Raw genomic sequence first — 25,132 nt, 5'->3', positions numbered from 1 at the left:
GATCAGATGGAAAAATGTATCCTGCAAATGTGCTCGCAGGATGCGTTTTTTACCTATAGACTTGTATAAGCGACAGATTGCGACGGATGGCCTCACATTGCTTCCATCGGGCGTGTTTTAGCGGAATGTTTTTTTGTCTGTCGCGTCCCCCATTTTCTACCGCACATGCGCCGCCAAAACTCCGCCCCCTCCCCCCCGGACTTCAGAATGGACAGCGGATGCATTGAAAAACTGCATTCGCTGCCCACTTCGTGCACAAATTTTGCACTGTGCGTCGGTACGTCGGCCCGACGCATAGCGACGGACCCATACCGATGCAAGTATGAAAGAGGCCTTAATGAGCGTTTAATTTTTTTAAAAAAACTGAAAAAAACGGCATGGGCTCCAACGCAATTTTCTGCACCAGAGGGGGAAAGCCGACGGCCGGAGGCCAATATTTGTAGCCTGCTATGAATATCAGTCTTTACTGGCTATTAAAATAGGGGGGCCCCCAAAAAAATGACGTGGGGTCCCCCTATATTTTATAGCCAGAAAGACTACACAGACAGCTGCAGGCTGATATTCATAGCCTAGAGAGGGGCCATGGATATTGGCCCCCTGGCTAAAAATATCAGTCTGCAGCTGCCCCAGAAATGGCGCATCTGTAAGATGCGCCAATTCCGGCACTTAGCCCCTCTCTTCCCACTCCCGTGTAGTGGTGGGATATGGGGTAATAAGGGGTTAATGTCACCTTGCTATTGTAAGGTGACATTAAGCCGGGTTAATAACGGAGAGGCGTCAATAAGATGCCTATGCATTATTAATCCAATACTAGTAAAGGGTTAATAAAACACACACACATTAGGAAAAAAAGTATTTTAATATTCTTCATTTAACCATACTTACCATACTTCAGCATCTGCAGAAAACGTAAAATCATAAACCGTATACTACCTGTCTGCTGTAGTCCAATTAATAACGAGTGTCCCATGACGATCTCCCCTATAGAACAGTGACATCGGGTGATGTCACTGCTCTATAGGACCTTCAGTGACACACTGACAGGAGACAATGGCTCCTGCAGTGCATCACTGAGAGGTTACTAGAGTTCAAAGTCTCACTTTATGGCAATTGCTGCGTGGGAAAATTTCTCCCACAGCAATGCCAAAAGTGAGACTAGGGACTATTTTTTTTTTAACAGCGGCGGAGGAATACAGTGCGGAAGGCTACCTTCCTCCCATCATTGTGTTCCTGGATCCCCTAGTGAGCAGTCGCATTAGCTGATTCTGCCGTTCTCCACGGGAGATCATCATGGGACACTCATGGATTTCTGCAGATCAAGGAATATATTGGTTGTTTCTTATTTTAATCTTTTTTTTACAGATGACAGTGGCTTTGGGGATCAAAATGACAAGTGATGGTCAGTATGTACTCTAAGTTATATGTACTGTATGTATGTATTGTATGTAATGTATGAATGTATTGTACAGTATGTAGTATGTATGTATGTAGTATGTATGTATGCATGTATGCTGTATGTATGTAGTATGTATATAGTATGTATGTAGTATGCATGTAGTATTTATGTAGTATGTAGTATGTATGTAGCATGTTCTATGCATGTAGTATGTATGTAGCATGTATGTACAGTATGTAGTATGTATGTAGTATGTATATAGTATGTAGTATGTATGTTGTATGTATGTATGTAGTATGCTGTATGTATATTGTATGTATGTACTATGTATGTAGTATGTATGTAGTATGTATGCAGTATGTTGTATGTATGTTGTATTTATGTATGTATGTAGTATGTTGTATGTATGTATGTATGTATGTATGTAGAATGTTTGTAGTATGTATGTAGTATGTATGTTGTTTTTTTTTTACAGTCAACACATTAGCCAGATGATGGGACTACTACTGTCCCATCATTGGCTAATGTGTCAATCACTGCCATTGTAGCAGGCATCGCCCGATGGGACTTGTAGTCCCATCGGACGATGCCTGCACACCCGCGCAGACCCCCGGCAGGCCGTACAGACCCCCGGCAAGCCGCACAAACCCCAGAGAGGCCCATACAGACCCCCGGCAGGCCGCACAGACCCACGGCAGGCCACACAGACCCCCGAGAGACTCATACAGACCCCCAGCTGGATTGCACAGACCCCAGGCAGCCCGCTCATACCCCCTAGAGACCCGTACAGACCCCCAGCAGGCCCGCAAGACCCCCCACGGTCCCACACAGTCACGCAGTCTCCGCCCATGCACCACCCACACTTTTCCCCTCTCCAGATTAGGATGTCAAGGACAGAAAGGACTTATTTTAATTCCGATATTTGTGTCCCATTGACTTGCATTGGTATCAGGTATCGGTATTGGCGATATCCGATATTTTTTGGATATCGGCCAATCCAATCCGATACCGATATTTCCGAATATTGGATGGTATTGCTCAACACTACTGGTGACATGGAAGGTCTGATGAGACTGGAGTTTGGTACCAAATGAATGGTGCCATCATCAGCTATGTGTAGTGGTAATTTTTCAAATTCAGACTCTGAGAATACATCAACAATTTTTTAAAATATTTCAGGTAAATCTCTGGCTATAACTGTAGACAGATTCCCAGATAAAGACTTTCGTATGACTACAGCAGTATCTGCTCCAGCAATATAATATAACCCTGTTTCCAGTCAATAGTCAGGTTATGTTTATGTAACCAATTCATGCCCAAGACTATACTCACTGACAGACTATAAGGGACAAAAATGACAGATTCTAAATGTAAGGAATAGTGTGGGGATGATTTATTCACGATAAATTGAATTTTTCTATAGTTTTACAAAAATCAGCACTCAACAAAATGCTATTTTTTTGTAATTTGGTCCTGCATGGATTCAGCAAGATGGCAGCCGGATGGCTACAATTTAGCTATACTGTAAAAACCATCAAAAGGTTACAAATAAAAAATACTTATAATACCCTTAAAATTAGAGACGAACAAACTTGTTTGAAAAATGTTTGCCAATTTCAAATCATCCCAAATGTTGCACATTCGGATTCATGTTCAGATTCATGAGCCTTTGCACTAAAAATCAGCAAAAGTTGGCCAATGTTTGGTAAATGATCGAGTTCACTAAGGGCTCTTTCAGATGTCAATGTTTCCGGTAGCAGCACAGGCTGTAAGACGTTCCACGCACATGCCCACGGATGACATCCGTGTGTCATCAGTGTGACACATACTGGTACCTGGTAATCAAAAGTACTGTTCACGCTGTTCTCTGGCAGCAGGTGCTGATGTGAAGACAGCTCACATCATCATCCCCTGATCACTCTGCAATGTGGCAAACTCACTGATGTCACTCCAGTTCGATGAGGTCACCAGTGGTCCCTGATGTGCTTGCAACAGCTCATTCCTCAGTCATTCTCAGCCTGGACGGTCGTAGCCTGGACGGTCGTATCCTGGACGCCGTCCAGGTTGAAAACTGTTTATCCCCAGACATGGATTGCGATGTGGGACAGAACGGGCAGGTGAGGGATATTGTTGCTTTTTATTGTTGTTTTATTACAGGAGACGAGGGATTCAATGGTATGGGCATTAGGTGAATATAACTGTGTTTGCTATTTTTAAATAACAAAGGAAACATGTGTTTAGCTTTTATTTCAATATTCAGCACTTTATTCTGGGTGTGTGTTTATTTACAATAAAACTATAGGATTAGTAATGGATGGGTGAATTATAGATGCTTCTCCATTAGTAATCCGTGGGCTTGATGTCATCGGACAATACAAACGTGACCTCAATCCCCCCAAATATGAACCCCACTTGCCACCACTACAGGGCAAGTGGGAAGAGCTGAGCAAAGCAAACCCTCACCTGTCACTCTGTGTGACTGCATACTTATGAATCCCCTGTGATAGGTTGACTCATTCAGATGCTCTCAGAGGTAGACACAGGTAGAGACAGGAAAGCTACTTGATTTAATCTTCTAATGGTTTATTAAATATGACATAAACCATTGTAGGATTTAACAAAATAAACATGACCTTTCTGGCATAATGGCTAAACAAAAGATAACTTACAGCACAGTACATATGCCTATGGGATTCACCAGTAAACTTCAACTCCCACTGAAGCAACCAACTGGAGACTTTCCTGTCTGTAAACATCCAGCAGAGAACAAAACAGTAGCTGTACATTTAACTTCACCAACCACATGCTTGGGGAGGAGATATGGTGCATCGCCTTCCCACCCATTTCTTCCAGCCACTCACAAAAAAAAACAACTCTGTCATGGCTGAGTAATCCTTCAGCACATAACATGACGTAGGGAAATTTCTTTGTTCCACATCACGGAAGATAGCACACTTCGCGACACATATCACCCTTCACATACATTGCCCTTGACATTGTCACACATCCCCAGTGCCCGCACAGTGTGCTGCAAGGATTCGCTGGTGTCTGAGCCAGGAACAGCCATAATGTATGCATTATACAAACTCCTGGACAGAAGCCATCTACGGTTCGTGGCTTCTTTCCAGTCACTTGTATTGACAAAGGCCTCGCCCACTAGTCAGGCTCTGGCCAGGTGTATGCATATTGAAGACTACCACTGTTCCGAGCTCAGAAACATGTGAATCTTCGCAACACACAGTGCATACGCTGGGGGAATTCAGAATTCTGCAATCACACAGAGTGACTGCAGACCTTCAATTTGGACCTTTAAACTTTGCCAAAATGTCCTCAATTTGCTCAGCAAGTCAAGTTTTAAACAAGTATATGGAGTAATTCACCGGCTACTCTTTGCTTCAAGAATGCAGAATTTTTATTTATTCAAATGTAAAGTAAACAGACTAAAGGGTGATTGGAGAAATGCGACAATACTTTTATAATATTTCGACCCTTCTTGGGCGTTGTTCACAATGTCGCTGGGGAGAAAAGGAAAACACTTAGTGAGCGTCAAATATGCAAAGTGGTTACATAAAATTCTTGCACAAAAAAATCAAGTGGTCATACATACATAATATACAGATCTTTGGTGTTACCCATAAAGACTTGGAGGTATAGCAAGCTCAATATTTGTGTCTCACATCATTAGTGTCAGTTGTGGTTTGCATACATATCAGCAGGACCATCAATTAAAGTGACCATACAATATTTAGAAATTAAATAAAGCACCTTTGTCCCACAGCACATGGAGCATATCTGATTTGCATATATAAGTAGTACCCATAGCATAAAGGTGACAAATTTCATGTATGTATATATCATTCACTTTGCCAACTTAGACTTTTTCGTTCTGATGGCTCACACACAAATCAAATTACAAAAATGTTTAAACACGGGTTGTAATGTAACAGGATAGGTAAAAAGCAACGGGGTTGAAAACTTTTGCAATCCACTGTATAAGGAGCATAGAGATGACAAAGCAGCATACCCACATATGCTTTCCATTCAACTTTTAGCAAACAAATCAAATACATGTGTCTCACAACACTTATAGACTGAGTGCATGTTAATCTGACCTCTTCAGCATGAAACTGATGCTGAAGAGCCTAGTCATTCCACTGTGAATCTGTGGCCCAGAGCTGAAATTCAGCGCACTACTGTCTTGTGGTGCTGCAGTTACTTGAGCCTGAACAGCTTCATGGTGATGAAACTTCTCTGCTGAACTAACTAGGCCACATTTTATATCTGATCCACTAAAATTTGGAGTGGATTTATAATTTGTTTTGGGCTAGATGTAATGTAATGGTGCAAAAAGAAAAAAATGCAAATAAAACATGTCAAACTTTACGTTACCCGTCAGGTTTTGTCCTGAGGAAGAGGTCCTGCGTGACTTCGAAATGCGTTGACTTTAAAAACCTGTCCAAAAATAAAATTTTTAAGGAAATCTCCATATCCTGTAATCTTCATCTGCAGCACAGGTATGTAGACATTATACCTAAATCAACAATTCTCCTCGGTCTTTGGACCCGTGTCCTGCAATAAGAAAGGGGCAACTTTATCAGGTGAGCGTAAAGGTACCTTCACACTCAGCGACGCTGCAGCGATACAGACAACGATGTCGATCACTGCAGTGTCGCTGTTTGGTCGCTGGAGAGCTGTCACACAGAGCTCTCCAGCGACCAACGATGCCGGTAACCAGGGTAAACATCGGGTTACTAAGCGCAGGGCCGCGCTTAGTAACCCGATGTTTACCCTGGTTACCATCGTAAAAGTAAAAAAAACAACCACTACATACTTACCTTCCGCTGTCTGTCCTCGGCGCTGTGCTTTCCTGCACTGACTGTGAGCACAGCGGCCGGAAAGCAGAGCGGTGACGTCACCGCTGTGCTTTACGGCTGGCCGGCGCTCACAGCCAGTGCAGGAAAGCACAGCGCCGGGGACAGACAGCGGAAGGTAAGTATGTAGTGGTTGTTTTTTTTAACTTTTACGCTGGTAACCAGGGTAAATATCTGGTTACTAAGCGCGGCCCTGCGCTTAGTAACCCGATGTTTACCCTGGTTACCAGTGAAGACATCGCTGAATCGGCATCACAAACGCCAATTCAGCGATGTCTGCAGGGAGTACAGGACAAAATAAAGTGCTGGACTTTCTGCAGCGACCAATGACATCACAGCAGGATTCTGATCGCTGCTGCGTGTCACACTGAACGATATCGCTAGCCAGGACGCTGCAACGTCACGGATCGCTAGCGATATCGTTCAGTGTGACGGTACCTTAATGCTCCCCTATTTTTTATCAAATCTCTTTATCAGTTAAGATCCTATTTTACACTTGTTTGCTCCCCAGTATCTCGACTACATACATATTTTCTTCTTGCCAGTTAAAAGCTTTGCAATGTTTAAATTCTCAGCAAACCAATTTGATATAAGCCAATTTTTTTGAGGAAAATTAATTGAATACGATGAATACTTTTTTCAAAACATATGATCATCCCCAAATTATTATAATTATAATTATTATGATAATTTACACAAAAGAAAATTCAAACAAACAGTATCTTATCTATTAAGTAACTAAGATGCAAAATGAAATAAACCATTTCTATGCAGTAATTTGACAAATACTTAAAATGAAATGTATTCATTCTTCAGTAACAGACTTTTTTTTTTTATAAATAAGCCTTTTAAACTAATTTGGTTGGTCTCACAAGTGCTTTTATTCAAGAAAATATTTTTTTACTAAATAAAATAATTATGCTATTTAAGGGAAGTATGACATTTGTCAAAATAGGAAATACATCTGGTATATTCTTAAAAGCATTTTTTTCAGTAAGCTTGGGAATATTTAAGACAGGGAGTATGAATGCAGCAGTAGTTTAAACTAAACTCCTGGAAGCGCACCAATTCTGGAAAAATCTTGCCTTATAGCTCCAATCTTTTGTGATTTCTTATGGTCAGTTCATGATTAACTTAATTAAAACAGTTGCCTTAGACGGCTGGGGATCCCTATAGACTAATTATAAAGATGATGCAGAGGACTAGAGACCTACAGAGTTGAAAATAGTGCATATCGAGCCGCTACAATTATGAGTACTCAGCGAAGTTAGATTATCTTTTATAATAAAGGAATTAGCACACTGAAAAGTAGATTGGCTTCTGAAATGCTTTGTGGGGACTTTTGAGACTTATAGGGATAGTCACCATGGTATTATTACATTACTATATAATAATTCTTTTGCAAAATTTGTATTTTTCCAGTAATTTAAAATTCTACCATAATATATTTATAATTGTATCTATTCTTAATATTCTTAATGTTATTCATTTCCTATTCTAATTATTAGTAATGCTAATAATATGAATATTTTAATCTATTTTACTTACTGTATGCATTCATACAGCACAAACATCTTGGGGCAGCAGATTTGTAATTTATTAGGTCCATAAGGTTCCCATAGCTCACGTGTTTTTGTGGCAGTTTTTGAGCTACGTGAAAATGACATGTTTTCTGCCATGGAATTGTAAGGCTAGGTTTTCACAATCAGCATTTAGTGCATTTTTTGCTGCCGCATATTTTAGCTACTGAAAAAATGCAGCATATTACAGTTCAATGTTATGACCTGGTGGTTAAGAGGCCACACTGATATGACCTGGTGGCTAAAACGCAACATGGAACGAGCTCTGAGAATGTGGTATCTCTACTGACCGCAGTCCCTAATCCTAACAACACAACTAGAAATAGCCGTGGGATGTTCCTGAGACTCCCTAGACACCTCGTCACAGCCTCAGATATAGCTACCCCTAAAGAAGGAAATAGAAAGCTATCTTGCCTCAGAGAAACCCCCAAAAGGAAAGATAGCCCCCCACAAATATTGACTGTGAAAGGAGAGGGAAATGACAAACTCAGAAATGAAATTAGAATTCAGCAAAGGGAGGCCAAAACTAAACTAGATAGACAGAGAGCAAAGGATACTGTGCGGTCAGTATTAAAAACTACAAAATCCACGCAGAGTTTACAAAAATGAACTCCACACCGACTCACGGTGTGGAGGGGCAAATCTGCTTCCCAGAGCTTCCAGCTAGCCTGAATAAGACATAGTGACAAGCTGGACAAAAGAGACAAAATGCAAAGCAATAGAGTCCAAACAAATGGACAAACAAAACTAGCAAAACTTATCTTTTGCAGACAAGGACTGGCCATATGAGAAATCCAAGGGAAGAATAAAATCCAACCAAGAACATTGACAGCAGGCATGGACTAAAGCCCAGAGTAGGTTTAAATAACAAACCCAGGCAAGGCGATTAGTGAAGGCAGCTGCTACAGCCACCTAACGGAGCAGCAGTTCCACTCGAAACCACCAGAGGGAGCCCAAGGGCAGAACTCGCAAAAATACCATTAGCAACCACAGGAGGGAGCTCCAGAACGGAACTCACAACAGTACCCCCCCCTTGAGGAGGGGTCACCGAACCCTCACCAGAGCTCCCAGGCCGATCAGGACGAGCCAAATGGAAAGCATGAACCAAATCGGGAGCATGAACATCGGAGGCAACAACCCAAGAATTATCCTCCTGGCCATAACCCTTCCACTTGACCAGATACTGAAGCTTCCGCCTCGAAAAGCGAGAATCCAAAATCTTCTCTACCACATATTCCAATTCCCCCTCAACCAACACCGGTGCAGGAGGATCAACGGAGGGAACCATAGGTACCACATATCTCCGCAACAAAGATCTATGGAACACATTATGAATGGAAAAGGAAGCTGGAAGGGCCAAACGAAAAGACACTGGATTGATAATTTCAGAAATCTTATAAGGCCCAATAAAGCGAGGCTTGAACTTAGGGGAAGAAACCTTCATAGGAACATGATGAGAAGACAACCAGACCAAATCCAACACGAAGTCGGGGACCAACACACCGACGACGGTTAGCAAAACGCTGAGCCTTCTCCTGAGACAACGTCAAATTGTCCACCACATGAGTCCAAATTTGCTGCAACCTGTCCACCACGGAATCCACACCAGGACAGTCAGAAGGCTCAAGCTGCCCTGAAGAAAAACGAGGATGAAAACCAAAGTTACAAAAAAAAGGCGAAACCAAGGTAGCCGAACTAGCCCGATTATTAAGGGCAAACTCGGCCAACGGCAAAAAGGTCACCCAATCATCCTGATCAGCAGACACGAAGCATCTCAAATAGGTTTCCAAGGTCTGATTGGTTCGCTCCGTTTGGCCGTTTGTCTGAGGATGGAATGCAGAAGAAAAAGACAAATCAATGCCCATTCTAGCACAAAAGGACCTCCAAAACCTAGAAACGAACTGGGAACCTCTGTCAGACACAATATTCTCCAGAATACCATGCAAACGAACCACATGCTGAAAAAATAATGAAACCAAATCAGAAGAGGAAGGCAACTTAGGCAACGGCACCAAATGGACCATCTTAGAAAAGCGGTCACACACCACCCAGATGACAGACATCTTCTGAGAAACAGGAAGATCAGAAATAAAATCCATGGAAATATGCGTCCAGGGCCTCTCAGGAATAGGCAAAGGCAAAAGCAACCCGCTGGCACGGGAACAGCAAGGCTTAGCCCGAGCACAGGTCCCACAGGACTGCACAAACGAACGCACATCCCGCGACAAGGAAGGCCACCAAAAGGACCTAGCCACCAAATCTCTGGTACCGAAAATCCCAGGGTGACCAGCCAACACCGAACAATGAACCTCAGAAATTACCCTACTAGTCCATCTATCAGGAACAAACAATTTCCCCACAGGACAGCGGTCAGGTTTATCAGCCTGAAATTACTGAAGTACCCGCCGCAAATCAGGGGAGATGGCAGAAAGAATCACCCCCTCCTTGAGGATCCCAGTCGGCTCAAGAACTCCCGGAGAATCAGGCAAACTCCTAGAAAGGGCATCAGCCTTCACATTCTTAGATCCAGGAATATACGAGACCACAAAATCAAAACGTGAGAAAAACAAAGACCACCGAGCCTGTCTAGGATTCAACCGCTTAGCAGACTCGAGGTAAATCAGATTCTTGTGATTAGTCAAGACCACCACGCGATGCTTGGCTCCCTCAAGCCAATGTTGCCACTCCTCAAATGCCCACTTCATAGCCAACAACTCCCGATTGCCGACATCATAATTACGCTCAGAAGACGAAAATTTTCTGGAGAAGAAGGCAGAAGGTTTCATCAAAGAGCCATCAGAATTTCTCTGAGACAAAACGGCCCCTGCCCCAATCTCAGAAGCATCAACCTCAACCTGAAAAGGGAGAGAAACATCTGGCTGACGCAACACTGGGGCAGAAGTAAAACGACGTTTAAGCTCCTGAAAGGCCTCAACAGCCGCAGAGGACCAATTCACCACATCAGCGCCCTTCCTCGTCAAATCGGTCAGAGGCTTCACAACACCAGAAAAATTAGCAATAAAGCGACGATAAAAATTGGCAAAGCCCAAAAATTTCTGAAGGCTCTTTACAGATGTAGGTTGAGTCCAATCATGAATGGCCTGGACTTTAACAGGGTCCATTTGAATAGCCGAGGGAGAAAAAATGAAACCCAAAAAAGAAACCCTCTGAACTCCAAAGAGGCACTTAGACCCCTTCACAAACAACGCATTAGTACGAAGGACCTGAAACACCATCCTAACCTGCTTCACATGAGACTCCCAATCATCGGAGAAAACCAAAATATCATCCAAATACACAATCATAAATTTATCCAGATAATTCCGGCAGATATCATGCATAAATGACTGAAATACCGATGGAGCATTAGAGAGCCCGAATGGCATTACAAGATATTCAAAATGGCCTTCAGGCGTATTAAATGCTGTTTTCCATTCATCACCTTGTTTAATACGCACAAGATTATACGCCCCTCGGAGGTCGATTTTAGTAAACCAACTAGCACCCTTAATCCGAGCAAACAAATCAGAAAGCAAAGGTAACGGATACTGGAATTTGACAGTGATCTTATTGAGAAGGCGATAATCTATACAGGGTCTCAAGGAGCCATCCTTCTTGGCAACAAAAAAAAATCCTGCTTCCAACGGTGACGAAGACGGGCGAATATGCCCTTTCTCCAAGGACTCCTTTACATAACTCCGCATAGCAGCATGCTCTGGCACAGACAGATTGAAAAGTCGGCCCTTAGGGAACTTACAGCCAGGAATCAAATTAATGGCACAATCGCAGTCCCTATGAGGAGGTAGGGAACTGGACTTGGGCTCATCAAATACATCCTGGAAATCCAACAAAAACTCAGGAACTTCAGAAGAAGGGGACGAAGAAATGGACATCAAAGGAATATCACTATGTATCCCCTGACAACCCCAACCAGTCACAGACATAGCTCTCCAATCCAGCACTGGATTATGTACCTGTAACCATGGAAAACCCAGCACAACAACATCATGCAAATTATGCAACACCAAAAAACGAATATTTTCCTGATGTGCTGGAGCCATACACATGGTTAACTGTGTCCAGTACTGAGGTTTATTCTTGGCCAATGGCGTAGCATCAATCCCCCTTAAGGGAATAGGACTCTGCAAAGGTTCCAAGGAAAAACCACAGCGCTTGGCAAATTCTAAGTCCATTACGTTCAGGGCAGCGCCAGAATCCACAAATGCCCTAATAGAAAAGGACGACAATGAGCAAATCAGGGTAACAGACAAGAGAAATTTAGGCTGCACAGTACTAATGGTAACAGAGCTAGGGACCCTCCTAGTACGCTTAGGGCAATCAGAAATAGCATGAGCTGAATCACCACAGTAAAAACACAGGCCATTCTGACGTCTGAATTCCTGCCGTTCTGCTCTAGTCAAAATCCTATCACATTGCATAGGCTCAGGACTTTGCTCAGAGGACACTGCCATATGGTGCACCGCCTTGCGCTCACGCAAGCGCCGATCAATCTGAATGGCTAGAGACATAGATTCGCTCAAACCGGTAGGCGTAGGAAAGCCCACCATAACATCTTTAAGGGTTTCAGAAAGACCTTTTCTGAAAATAGCAGCCAGCGCTTCTTCATTCCATTTAGTGACCACAGACCATTTTCTAAATTTCTGGCAATATAACTCTGCCGCTTCCTGACCCTGACACAGGGCCAACAGTGTTTTCTCAGCATGCTCTACAGAGTTAGGTTCGTCATACAACAATCCGAGCGCCTGAGAGAATGCATCTACATTCAATAATGCCGGATTCCCTGTTTCAAGAGCAAATGCCCAGTCTTGAGGATCACCACGCAGTAAGGATATGATGATTTTCACTTGCTGAATGGAATCACCAGAAGAACGGGGTTTCAAAGCAAAAAACTATTTGCAGCTATTTTTAAAGTTCAAAAACTTGGATCTGTCCCCAAAAAACAAATCAGGAGTAGGAATTCTTGGCTCTAGAGCCGGAGTCTGAACAATATAATCTTGGATACTCTGGACTCTTGCAGCAAGTTGATCCACATGAGAAAACAAACCCTGAACCTCCATACCAGAGCATATATCCAGCACCACCCAGATATCAAGAGGAAAAAGAAGACAGAACAGAGCACAGAAAAAAAAAATGGTTCAGAACTCTTTTTTTTTTCCTTCTTTTGGGATGCATTTAATTCATTCCTGGCCTGCTGTACTGTTATGACCTGGTGGTTAAGTGGCCACACTGATATGACCTGGTGGCTAAAACGCAACATGGAATGAGCTCTGAGAAGGTGGTATCTCTACTGACCGCAGTCCCTAATCCTAACAACACAAGTAGAAATAGCCGTGGGATGTTCCTGACACTCCCTAGACCCCTCGTCACAGCCTCAGATATATCTACCCCTAAAGAAGGAAATAGAAAGCTATCTTGCCTCAGAGAAACCCCCAAAAGGAAAGATAGCCCCCCCACAAATATTGACTGTGAAAGGAGAGGGAAATGACAAACTCAGAAATGAAATTAGAATTCAAACAAAGGGAGGCCAAAACTAAACTAGATAGACAGAGAGCAAAGGATACTGTGCGGTCAGTATTAAAAACTACAAAATCCACGCAGAGTTTACAAAAATGAACTCCACACCGACTCACGGTGTGGAGGGGCAAATCTGCTTCCCAGAGCTTCCAGCTAGCCTAAATAAGACATAGTGACAAGCTGGACAAAAGAGACAAAATGCAAAGCAATAGAGTCCAAACAAATGGACAAACAAAACTAGCAAAACTTATCTTTTGCAGACAAGGACTGGCCATATGAGAAATCCAAGGGAAGAATAAAATCCAACCAAGAACATTGACAGCAGGCATGGACTAAAGCCCAGAGCAGGTTTAAATAACAAACCCAGGCAAGGCGATTAGTGAAAGCAGCTGCCACAGCTACCTAACGAAGCAGCAGTTCCACTCGAAACCACCAGAGGGAGCCAAAGGGCAGAACTCGCAAAAATACCATTAGCAACCACAGGAGGGAGCTCCAGAACGGAACTCACAACAGTTCAAGCTAATTGATTGTGACTTGTAGAACTGTCATGCCTACCGTGCTTTATTTATCTAATGAAAAATGGCCCCCAAGTGCATTTTTAAATTTTGCAAAATGTCAATTTCTCTAGGAGTAAAAATGATTTTTATTTTTGGGTGTTACCTATAAATTTGAATGATATAAGGCAAAACTGTAGATACATTTTTATTCTGTTTCCTCAGCGGAAATGTATTAAAAACACTTGTAATCCACTTCCGACTTTATCAACTAAGTTTTGTCTAAGCTAAATAATAAGGAATATCCAAAATATATGAACGGGAGAATATGGAGTATACAGTGGGTACGGAAATTATTCAGACCCCTTTAAATTTTTCACGCTTTGTTTCATTGTAGCCATTTGGTGAATTCAAAATAGTTCATTTTTTTCTAATTAATGTACACTCTGCACCCCATCTTGACTGAAAAAAAGAAATGAAGATATTTTTGCACATTTATTAAAAAAGGAAAACTGAAATATCATATGGTCATTAGTATTCAGACCCTTTGCTCAGACACTGATAGTTAAAGGGAAGGTGCCACCAGTTTTCTCGTATTTTGTTTTTTTGTGAAATTAAGCTTAAAATAGTAATTAAAATGTATTAATGCAATGTTTGCACTGTTTGCAAACATTTCTATATGAAAAATATTATATATTTTTCTACAAATATACATATTTACCACTAGGGGGAGCATTTTCCGTTTTAGACCTCAAGCAGCTATAGTAAGATTTAGCAGCTCTGCCCCAGGGATATTAGACCACCCAAAAGGGGAGGGAAATGGTGATGTCAGCAGTTACTGCCCCAACAGTAAGAATGAAGAGCAGCATCACAGGGCAGCACCATTTTGTGTGTGACTGCCCTGTGACCTGCTATCACCAGCAGTTACTGCAGCGGAGTGACAGCGTGTTTACAGAGGAGCAGAACACAGTGGACTCAGCAGCATCTGGACCCAAGAAGAGTGAAGACGTGTGGTGTGCATGGAGCAGCATTAGGAGCTGTCTGGGAGCTCCACCTCTGCAGTGAATAGCCAGGCATTATGGAGGGAGGGGAGAGATGCATTGTATGGCTAAGGCCGGGGTCACACTAGACCGCAATACGGACGAGTGCAATGCGATAAAAAAAATCGCATAGCACTCGTCCCAATGTTAATCTATGGGGCAGCTCCCATCATCCGATATTCTCTCGGCCGTATTCAGGATCCGAGTGAAATCGCAGCATGCTGCAATTCTCAGCGTATCTCGGCCGAGAATCGCCAATGAAAGTCTGTGGGGGTGAGAAAAAAAATCGCACAGCACATGGACCATCAGTGTGACGTGCGAGAAATTCTCAGGCATTGGGCAGGTGACAGGAAAGGCTCAGCCATTATTTGCTCATTTTGCAAGTGTGTGAGAAAATCTCACCATACGGATGTCACACGGATGCCAAACGGATCATTGGATGCGAGAAAATCGCATCCTCGCACTGCACACGGATCACTGTTTTGGTAACATTTGTGCGATTCTCGTCCATCAAAAACGGACCTTTTTTTTATACGTTGTGTGTGTCCCCGGCCTAAGAGTGACTGATGGGAGAGAAAGAGACGTGAAGTATGATGAGTGAGACACATATGGAGTGTGATGGGGAGATACACCTTGAGGCTGTGTGCACACGTTCAGGATTTTTCGCATTTTTTTTGCATTTGTTCGCTATAAAAATGTGATAAAAACAATTTAAAAATGCATACATATGCATCCCATCATTTATAATGCATTCCGCAATTTTTGTGCATATGTTGCGTTTTTTCTGGGGGAAAAACGCATCGCAGTAAAAAATGCAACATGTTCTGCGCATGTCGTGTCTCCTCCTTTGATGTGGGCTCCGGCGTTGAGCCCACATCAAAGTCACGACATGTCGGCTGTTTTGTACAGCTGACATGTGCGCGCAATAGCGGCAGGTGAAATCGCAATTCACCCACCGCTATTAACCTGTTAAATGCCGCTGTCAAATGCTGACAGCGGCATTTAACTACAGCTTCCAGCCGCGCGGCCAGAAATGAGCGTATCGTCCACCCCCGTCACATGATCAGGGGTTGGCGATGCGTCAGGATGGTAACCATAGAAGGTCCTTGAGACCTCTATAGCTACTGATGCCGGCCTGCTGTGAGCGCCTCCCTGTGGTCGGCACTCATACCAAGCCTGTAATTCAGCTACGGAGCAGCAATCTGATGATCGCTGCTATGTAGCAGAGCCGATCGAGTTGTGCCCGCTTCTAGTTTCCCATGGAGGCTATCGAAGCATGGCACAAGTAAAAAAAAATGTTTTTAAAAATATGAAAAAAAAAATAAATTAAAGTTTAAATCACCCCCCTTTTGCCCCATCAAAAATAAAACAATAAAAAAATCAAACCTACACATATTTAGTATCGCCGCGTTCAGAATCGCCCAATCTGTCAATAGAAAAAAACATGACTGACATGTGCCCGCAATAGCGGCAGGTGAGATCGCGATTCAACCGTTCCTCTGTATGTGTTTTCCGTCCGGCGGAAACAGCTGTTTTGATGGATCCTGCAAAAAACGGATGAAACGTGTGGCCATCCGGCACTAATACAACTCAATGAGAAAATAACGGATCCGGCGAAAAAAAAACTGATCTGGCAGAAAAAAAAGTAAATTGTGGAAAAAAACGGATCTGGCGTGAAAAAACGGATCCGATGGAAAAAAAACTGATCTGGCAGAAAAAAAAGGAAATTGTGGAAAAAAACGGATAAGGCTGAAAAAAACGGATAAGGCGGAAAAAAAGGATCCGATGGAAAAAAAAACTGATCTGGCAGAAAAAAAAAGGAAATTGTGGAAAAAAAAACCGGATCCGGCGGGAAAAAACGGAACTGGCAGATAAAAAAAAGAACTTGTTGAAAAAAATGGATCCGGCAGGAAAAAATGGATCAGGCGGGAAAAAAAGGATCCGATGGAAAAAAAAAACTGATCTGGCAGAAAAAAAAGGAAATTGCGGAAAAAAACGGATCTGGCGGGAAAAAAAAGGATCCGATGGAAAAAAAACTGATCTGGCAGAAAAAAAAGAAAATTGTGGAAAAAAACGGATAAGGCAGAAAAAAACGGATAAGGCGGAAAAAACGGATAAGGCGGAAAAAAAGGATCCGATGGGAAAAAAAACTGATCTGGCAGAAAAAAAAAAAATTGTGGAAAAAAACGGATCCGGCGGGAAAAAACGGAACTGGCAGATAAAAAAAAAGAACTTGTGGAAAAAACTGATCCGGCGGGAAAAAACGGATCTGGCGGGAAAAAACGGATCAGGCGGGAAAAAAAGGATCCGATGGAAAAAAAAACCTGATCTGACAGAAAAAAAAAGGAAATTGTGGAAAAAAACGGATCCTGCGGGAAAAAACGGATCCGGCGGGAATTAACGGATCCAGCAGGAAAAAATGGATCCGGCGGGAAAACGGATCCGGCGGAAAAAAATGGATCCGGTGGAAAAAATGGATCTGGCGGAAAAAAACGGATTCTGCAAATGTGCTCGCAGGATGCGTTTTTTTCCCATAAACTTGTATTAGCGACAGATCGTGACGGATGGCCACACGTCGCGTGGTCGCGTCCGTCGTGCAACGGATCCGTCGTGTTTTGGCGGACGGTCGGCACGAAAAAACGTTCAAGTGAACTTTTTTGTCCAGCGTGTCCGACATTTTCTACCGCGCATGCGCTGCCAAAACTCCGCCCCCTCCTTCTAGACTTCAGAATGGGCAGTGGATGTGTTGAAAAACTGCATCCGCTGCCCACGTCGGGCACAAATTTCACAACGTGCGTCGGTACGTCGGCCCGACGCATAGCGACGGACTCGTACCGACACAAGTGTGAAAGAGGCCTTTGTGAGGGTTGAATAAAAAAAAACAAAAAAAAACGCGTGGGCGCCCGTGCAATTTTCTGCGCCAGAGGGGGAAAGCCAACGGCCGGGGGCCAATATCTGTAGCCTGCTATGAAGATCAGCCCGCAGCTGTCTGTATAGCCTTTACTGGCTATTAAAATAAGGGGACCTAAAAAAAAAAAAAAAATTGCGTGGGGTCCCCCTATATTTTATAGCCAGAAAGGCTACGCAGACAGCTGCAGGCTGATATTCATAGCCTAGAGAGGGGCCATGGATATTGCCCCCCCCCCCAGGCTACAAATACCAGTCCGCAGCCGCCCCAGAAATGGCGCATCTGTAAGATGCGCCAATTCCGGCACTTAGCCCCTCTCTTCCCACTCCCGTGTAGCGGTGGGATATGGGGTAATGAAGGGTTAATGTCACCTTGCTATTGTAAGGTGACATTAAGCCGGGTTAATAACGGAGAGGCGTCAATAAGATGCCTATCCATTACTAATCCAATAGTAGGAAAGGGTTAAAAAAAAACACGCACACATTAGGAAAAAAGTATTTTAATATTCTTCATTTCACCATACTTGCCATACTTCAGCTCCTGCAAAAAACGTAAAATAATAAACCGTATACTACCTATCCGCCGTAGTCCAATTAATATCGAGTGTCCCACGACGATCTCCCCTATAGAACAGTGACATCGGGTGATGTCACTGCTCTATAGGACCCTCAGTGACACACTGACAGGAGACAATGGCTCCTGCAGTGCATCACTGAGAGGTTACCTTAGGGCAAGGTCTCACTTTATGGCAATAGCTGCGTGGGAAAATTTCTCATACACCAATGGCATAAAGTGAGACTAGGGACTATTTTTTTTACAGCGGCGGAGGAATACAGTGGTGGAAGGATACCTTCCTGCTGTCATTGTGTTCCTGGAGCCCCTAGAGAGCAGTCGCATTATCTGATGCTGCTGCTCTCCACGGGAGATCGTCGTGGGACACTCGTGGATTTCTGCGGACAAGGAGTATATTGGTTGTTTGTTTTTTAATATTTTTTTTACAGATGACACTGGCTTCGGGGAACAAAGTGACAAGTAAGGCCGCCGTCACACATGCGAGTTTTACGTGCGTAAGAGCGCATAATCTACGTACGTAAAACTCGCTAAACATACGGCACCATGATTCTCAATGGGTCTAGTCCTTTTAGGCGTATATTACGGATCCGTATTATACGTTCCTCTACGGCCGTACAAAATCGCAGCATGCAGCGTTTGTCAGCGTATTGCGCAAAAAAAACGCCAATGCAAGTCTATGGGAGAGCGTATAATACGGAATGCATACGGACCATGCGTGTGCATTGCGAGAAATACGCACCTCACTGGCAGATGTCCTGAACTTTCGAAAGCCATCAATCAGGCAGGTGAGACATGCTAATTAGCTGAAAAAGCCAGACAGTGAACCCGGAAGTCTGCTGCACGCCTCCACGGAGTGAGAGATTCAGCATGGCCCGCATAATTAATGTTGACATGCTGATCATTTTGATCCAGGAGAGGCCAGAAATCTGGGACCAAAGAGACCCCAACTATGCCAACAGGGCAGTAAAACAAGCTGCATGGAGGAGCGTGTGTGGGTCCCTCTTCCCCCAGTATGACCAGCAGCCACGTGCGGCCCAGCGACAAATAAGTAAGTACACCCATGTTTGCAATGTAATGTTCTTGCTAAACAGCAGGCCCTTACTACTTTGAATTGCTAAACCTTAATTTATTAATTCATCCTTAAAGTTATATATATCCAAGCAGTATATACATGGTGCTGGATATGATAAATGGATTTGATTAAGGTTTAGAACAGGTGTTCCCTTAATAACATGGTTTTCCAGTAATTTGTTTTTCTGTGATAGAGGTTAGCTGACTCTGTCCTTGTGGCCTTTCTTCATAATTTGTATTTTTTTGAGGAAATTCTGGCTTAATGTGAGCCACAAAAGCCTCTTTCTATGCTACATTGCAATCTGTGTACTCCATTACACCTTGTGTGAGCACTCTGCATAATGGTCTAAGCAATGTGTGTATTTTTTGTTGTTTCAGTGGATGATGTTACAACAAGGTGGCGGAGTATCCGAACCAGTATAGGAGGGAGAGGCAGCAGCGGGAGAGAAGTGGAGCCGGGGCCCCTCCAAAAAAAAAAAAATACATCTACTTTGACCGCCTAACCTTCCTTAACCCCAGCATGGACCTCAGGCCGTAAGTAAAAACATCTCAAAATGGGTTAATTTTTGAATGTTGAGAGATGATTCCAAAAAACATAGTAACTGGTCAAATTTATCTTTGCAGAACTCAGTCTAACCTCACTGACAGGGAGACAGGGTCGGACTCAGAACTGGTCATTGACCCAGTTGGAGAAGGTGAAGAGGTGGCTGGTCCATCTGCTGCTCCCTCCTGCGCAAGACCTACAGCATCTTCATCATCTGCCCACCCAGCTCCAGCTGCTTCTGAAGAAAACCCAGAGGGCCCACAGTTCTCTTCTGCAGCAGCAGCACCTAGCCAGGATGACCCTGGTAATAGCAGCAGCCCAACTGTTGCCCTGGACCGATCCCCACAGGCTGCAGTCAGACCCCAGCGTGCACGACGCAGGAGAGAGCTTCGCCAAAGCAGGCAAAACGTGGATGCTGGGGTCATGAACTATTTGGCCCGGGTTCGAGAGGATGATGGGGAGGAGGGATTCACACGGAGCCTTGCCCAGTATTTACGCTCCATAGAGCGGGAGTTGAGGCTGCGTTTGAGAGGGTGTTTTCAGATCCTTATTGACGCATGCACCCCCCCAAATAACCCATACAATCTGATGCAGATGATTGAACAGTGGCAGATGTCACCTGAAAATATTCTGCGGCCTCCGAGACTACAAGGCCAGCATGCGCACCAAGGATCTGAAGCACCCCCTCCACGTCAGCCAACACCTCCACCCCAACCACCAACTAACCAACAATGGCAACATCAGCACCATATTGCAGGATATCATCAACCATCCCAATATGGCCACTTGTCCGCACCCAGTGCTGGAGGCTGGTCCCAACCTGGGTTTGGACAATATGGTCATTTTGGGTTGGGGTATGATTCCCGCACATATGGGCTGCAACATCAGGGTTATCTCCCAAATCCAGGCCCCACTCATCAAAGTGGCCAGCATCAGAGCAGGCAGAATTTCCCGCAAGCCACTATAACAGCCGCACAGGCTGCTGGACAATTGGGCCTGCAAAGGCCATCTGATGGTGACCCAGACCAATCCACTTCTCCCCTTCCTACGTACCAGGACTTGTAATGTTGGGTACAACTTTTTTTTAATTTGTTTAAGACATTTGGTTTGGTTTGTGCTTAAAAAGCAAGCTGTAATGCTTTTATTTTACTTTGTGGTTTTTTTTTTGTTAAAAAAAAACTGTTCTTTTTTTGTGCACAAAGATTGGTTATGCCAAAACAAACAAAAAAACCAAAAACAAGTTTAAGAAGTAAAATTGCCTTTACTTAACAAAAAACTATGTATGCACTCTGTTCATTCTTCTTAACTCACACACACATGATATGATCAGAACCATATGTCAACAAATTAAACACAGCAGACATATTTTCAAACTTGATAATGGCAAAATTTAGGTACAAAAATAATTACACATGCAAAATTGCATAGTCTTGCCAGGGAGTGGCACCCTGAGGACTCAAAAAATAATTGGTGAACACATCCCAAACTTTTAGGCCAGAAAGGGGACGTCGCCGAGGAGGGACATATGGGGGAGGCCTACTATGATTGGTCATGACGTGATTTTGCAAATTAGTAGACAAACAATCATGTATTCTGGTGAAATTATGTAGAATTACACAGGCTTTGATCACTTCATTGATTGAAGCCTCACTCAGCTGAATTGCAGACTGAAGAACACGCCATTTGGCTACAAGAATCCCAAAGGCGCACTCAACCAGTCTCCGTGCCCTGGTAAGTCTCAAATTAAAAACCCTACGCCGGTGGTCAAGGTTGCGCCTGGGGTAAGGCCTCATGACGTGCCTCGTCAGTTGGAAGGCCTCATCTCCAACCAAAACAAAAGGCACTGCTTCCGCATTGGAGCCTGGGAGTTGTTGTGGTGGTGGGAGGTTCAACTGGTTGTCACGTAGCCGGCGACCCATTATGGACGAATTGAAGACCCTAGAGTCTCCAGTTCGGCCATAGGCCCCAATGTCTACAATTATAAACCTGTAGTTGCTGTCAGCAACTGCTAACATAACTACAGAGAAAAACTGCTTATAATTGTAGAATTGGGAACCAGAGTTCGGCGGCTTACGCACCCTGATATGTTTCCCATCCACAGCTCCAATGCAGTTAGGGAAGTCACAAGTATTTTGGAATCCAGTGGCGATTTTGAGCCAATCATCCATTTTTGGCTCTGGCATCACAACTTCGTTAAGTTTCAGCCATATTTGGGAACAGGTTGTCCTAACAATGACTGAAATGGTAGAACGCCCAATGAGAAACTCCAGGTGTAGACCCGCATAGGACAAGCCTGTGGCCAGGAAGCTGAAAAACAAGGAAAACAAAATAAAGGAACATGAGGAATATGAAAACAGGACGAAACACAAGTGTCTAGTAAATTTTCTCTGTGATTATTGAGTAAGCAAAAAGGGACATTTCACAGTATTACTATAATCAAATATTAAACACATTTTTAGAAATGTGCTTGTGGCCTCATGTCTAAGTTAAGGAACTGAAACATAGTAGGACAAAACACATTGGCCAACACAACAAAATCTAAAAGGTCTAAATACATACCGTAAGGTTAGGAGCAGACGCTCCTCAGCAGAGATGGCTTTTCTCATCCAGGTGTCCTGATAGGTGAGTCCAGGACGTAAGATCTCCAGCAACATGTCAAAAGTCCTGATGGACATGCGAGTATACAGGAAAAATTTGTCTGGATGGGCCCTCAAAGATGAATAGAGTCTCTGGAAATGTCCTTTACTCGGGCGTTGGGTCAATAGAGGATGGACCCACAATCTTTGTCTCCTCCTTCGCGGATCTGCATTGACCGTATATGGCTGGCCAAAGCGACGAGACAACACCCAGTGAAGCAACACCCGCTGAGTTGTGCTTAAATACACATGGTCAGACATGTTTGGGAGCTCCAAGTACCACAGCCAAAATATGCTTGAGAACATATAGGGCATATGGGAGGGGGACACCTGTTGTCGAGGGCTTAAATAGTGTTGTTAATGATGGTTTAAATGATTTGCAGGCCAGAAAACCGTTAAATGTCCATTTTGGAATGGTGCGTGGTAAAAACGCCATACGGATCACATACGGATTACACACGGACCAGTACATGCGCAAAATACGCGACCACACCTAGGCGACGCAAGAACTACGGAGAGAGATTACGGAGACATTTTGGCGTATCACGCGCGTATTACGGACGTAGAAAACGTACCGTAATGTCTTACGCCAAGTGTGACGCCGGCCTAATGGTGAGTATGAAATCTATGTTTCATGTACTGTATGTCTATATGTATGTAATGTATGAATGTATTGTATGTAGCATGTATGTAGCATGTATGTGACATGTATGTGGCATGTATGTATGGAGTATTTTTTTTTTTCATTCAACACATTAGCCGGATGATGGGACTATTACTGTCCCATAATTGGCTAATGTGTCAATCACTGTCATTGTAGCAGGCATCGTCCGATGGGACTTGTAGTCCCATCGGACGATGCTTGCATACATGCATAGAGACACCCCCACGCCGCACAGAGATCCCCCCATGCCGCACAGAGACCCCCCCCACGCCGCACAGAGACCCCCCCACGCCGCACAGAGACCCCCCCCACGCCGCACAGAGACCCCCCCACGCCGCACAGAGACCCCCCCACGCCGCACAGAGACCCCCCCCACGCCGCACAGAGACCCCCCCCACGCCGCACAGAGACCCCCCCACGCCGCACAGAGACCCCCCCACGCCGCACAGAGACCCCCCCACGCCGCACAGAGACCCCCCCACGCCGCACAGAGATCCCCCACGCCGCACAGAGAGAGAGTGCAGTTTACCGGAGATCACTGGGACTCTGTGCAAGTGGGGAGGTGGAGACAGAGCAGAGGGAAGCACACAGGGCAGTGTGAGGAGCAGAGGATGTCTGCCCAGGATGTGCCTGCCTGGAGTACAGAGGAGAAGTGAGGGCTTCTTCTCTCCTGTGATAGAGAGCAAGTGGAGCTCGGCAGATAGCACAGGGCTCTAATAAAATGGCAACTAGTCACACCTACAGCAGTGAGTTGTGCAGCCCACAGAGGCGTGCCCAGCTCACTGCTAATGCTGCTGCAATGTTACAGATAGGGTCCGAGCCAGTCTATTATCTCCTATGTCCATGGGGTGCCGTAATCTGACACTGATAGTGACGTGCTACTGCTGCAAAACCAAGATGTCAGCCCCCAGTTCCTTCTTTCTACTCATATATTACACGAAATCTGTTTTACATGCATTCAAATCTGGGTTATAACAGCATGTTATGCTACATTACATTGATTAATTAATGATCTACAAACGCGGTACCTTCCCTTTAAGGCTATGTTCACACTTTGCAGATTCCACTGCGGATTTTTCCGCAGCAGATTTCCAAAATCCGCAGTGAAAACCCGTTGCGGTTTTTACTGCGGATTTATCGCGGTTTTTACTGCGTTTTCTTCTGCGGATTTTCATCTGCAATTTTCTATTGGAGCAGGTGAAAATCCGCAGAAAAGAAGTGACATGCTGCGGAATGTAATCCGCAGCGTTTCCGCGCGGTTTTTTTCCGCAGCATGTGCACTGCGTTTTTTGTTTCCCATAGGTTTACATTGTTCTGTAAACTCATGGGAAACTGCTGCGGATCCGCAGCGGTCAAATCCGCTGCGGATCCGCAGCAAAATCCGCAAAGTGTGAATACAGCCTAAAGGTACCTTCACACATAACGATATCGTTAACGATATCGTTGCTATTTGTGACGTAGCAACGATATCGTTAATGAAATCGTTATGTGTGACAGCGACCAACGATCAGGCCCCTGCTGGGAGATCGTTGGTCGCTGAATAAAGTCCAGAACTTTATTTCGTCGCTGGACTCCTGCTGACATCGCTGGATCGGCGTGTGTGACACCGATCCAGCGATATCTTCACTGGTAACCAGGGTAAACATCGGGTAACTAAGCGCAGGGCCGCGCTTAGTAACCCGATGTTTACCCTGGTTACCATGCTAAAAGTAAAAAAAAACAAACACTAGATACTTACCTACAGCCGTCTGTCCTCCAGCGCTCTGCTTTCCGGCTCCCAGACAGTACAGGAGGAGAGCAGAGAAGCAGAGCGCAGCGCT

General features: G+C 44.2%; 1 protein-coding gene across 1 annotated transcript; it reads left to right on the top strand.

Annotated features, from left to right (window-relative positions):
- Positions 1-19,891: 19,891 nt before the first annotated feature.
- LOC138657101 (uncharacterized) lies at positions 19,892-21,156 on the top strand. The gene is made up of 2 exons (XM_069744634.1): positions 19,892-20,002; positions 20,093-21,156. Exons 1-2 carry the CDS (start codon positions 19,989-19,991, stop codon positions 21,075-21,077), a joined length of 999 nt encoding a protein of 332 aa, XP_069600735.1. The 5' UTR covers positions 19,892-19,988; the 3' UTR covers positions 21,078-21,156.
- Positions 21,157-25,132: the final 3,976 nt, after the last annotated feature.

The sequence above is a fragment of the Ranitomeya imitator genome, chromosome 1 (assembly GCF_032444005.1).
Source record: "Ranitomeya imitator isolate aRanImi1 chromosome 1, aRanImi1.pri, whole genome shotgun sequence".
NCBI lineage: Eukaryota > Metazoa > Chordata > Amphibia > Anura > Dendrobatidae > Ranitomeya > Ranitomeya imitator.
This window is presented reverse-complemented; position numbering and strand designations above follow the sequence as displayed.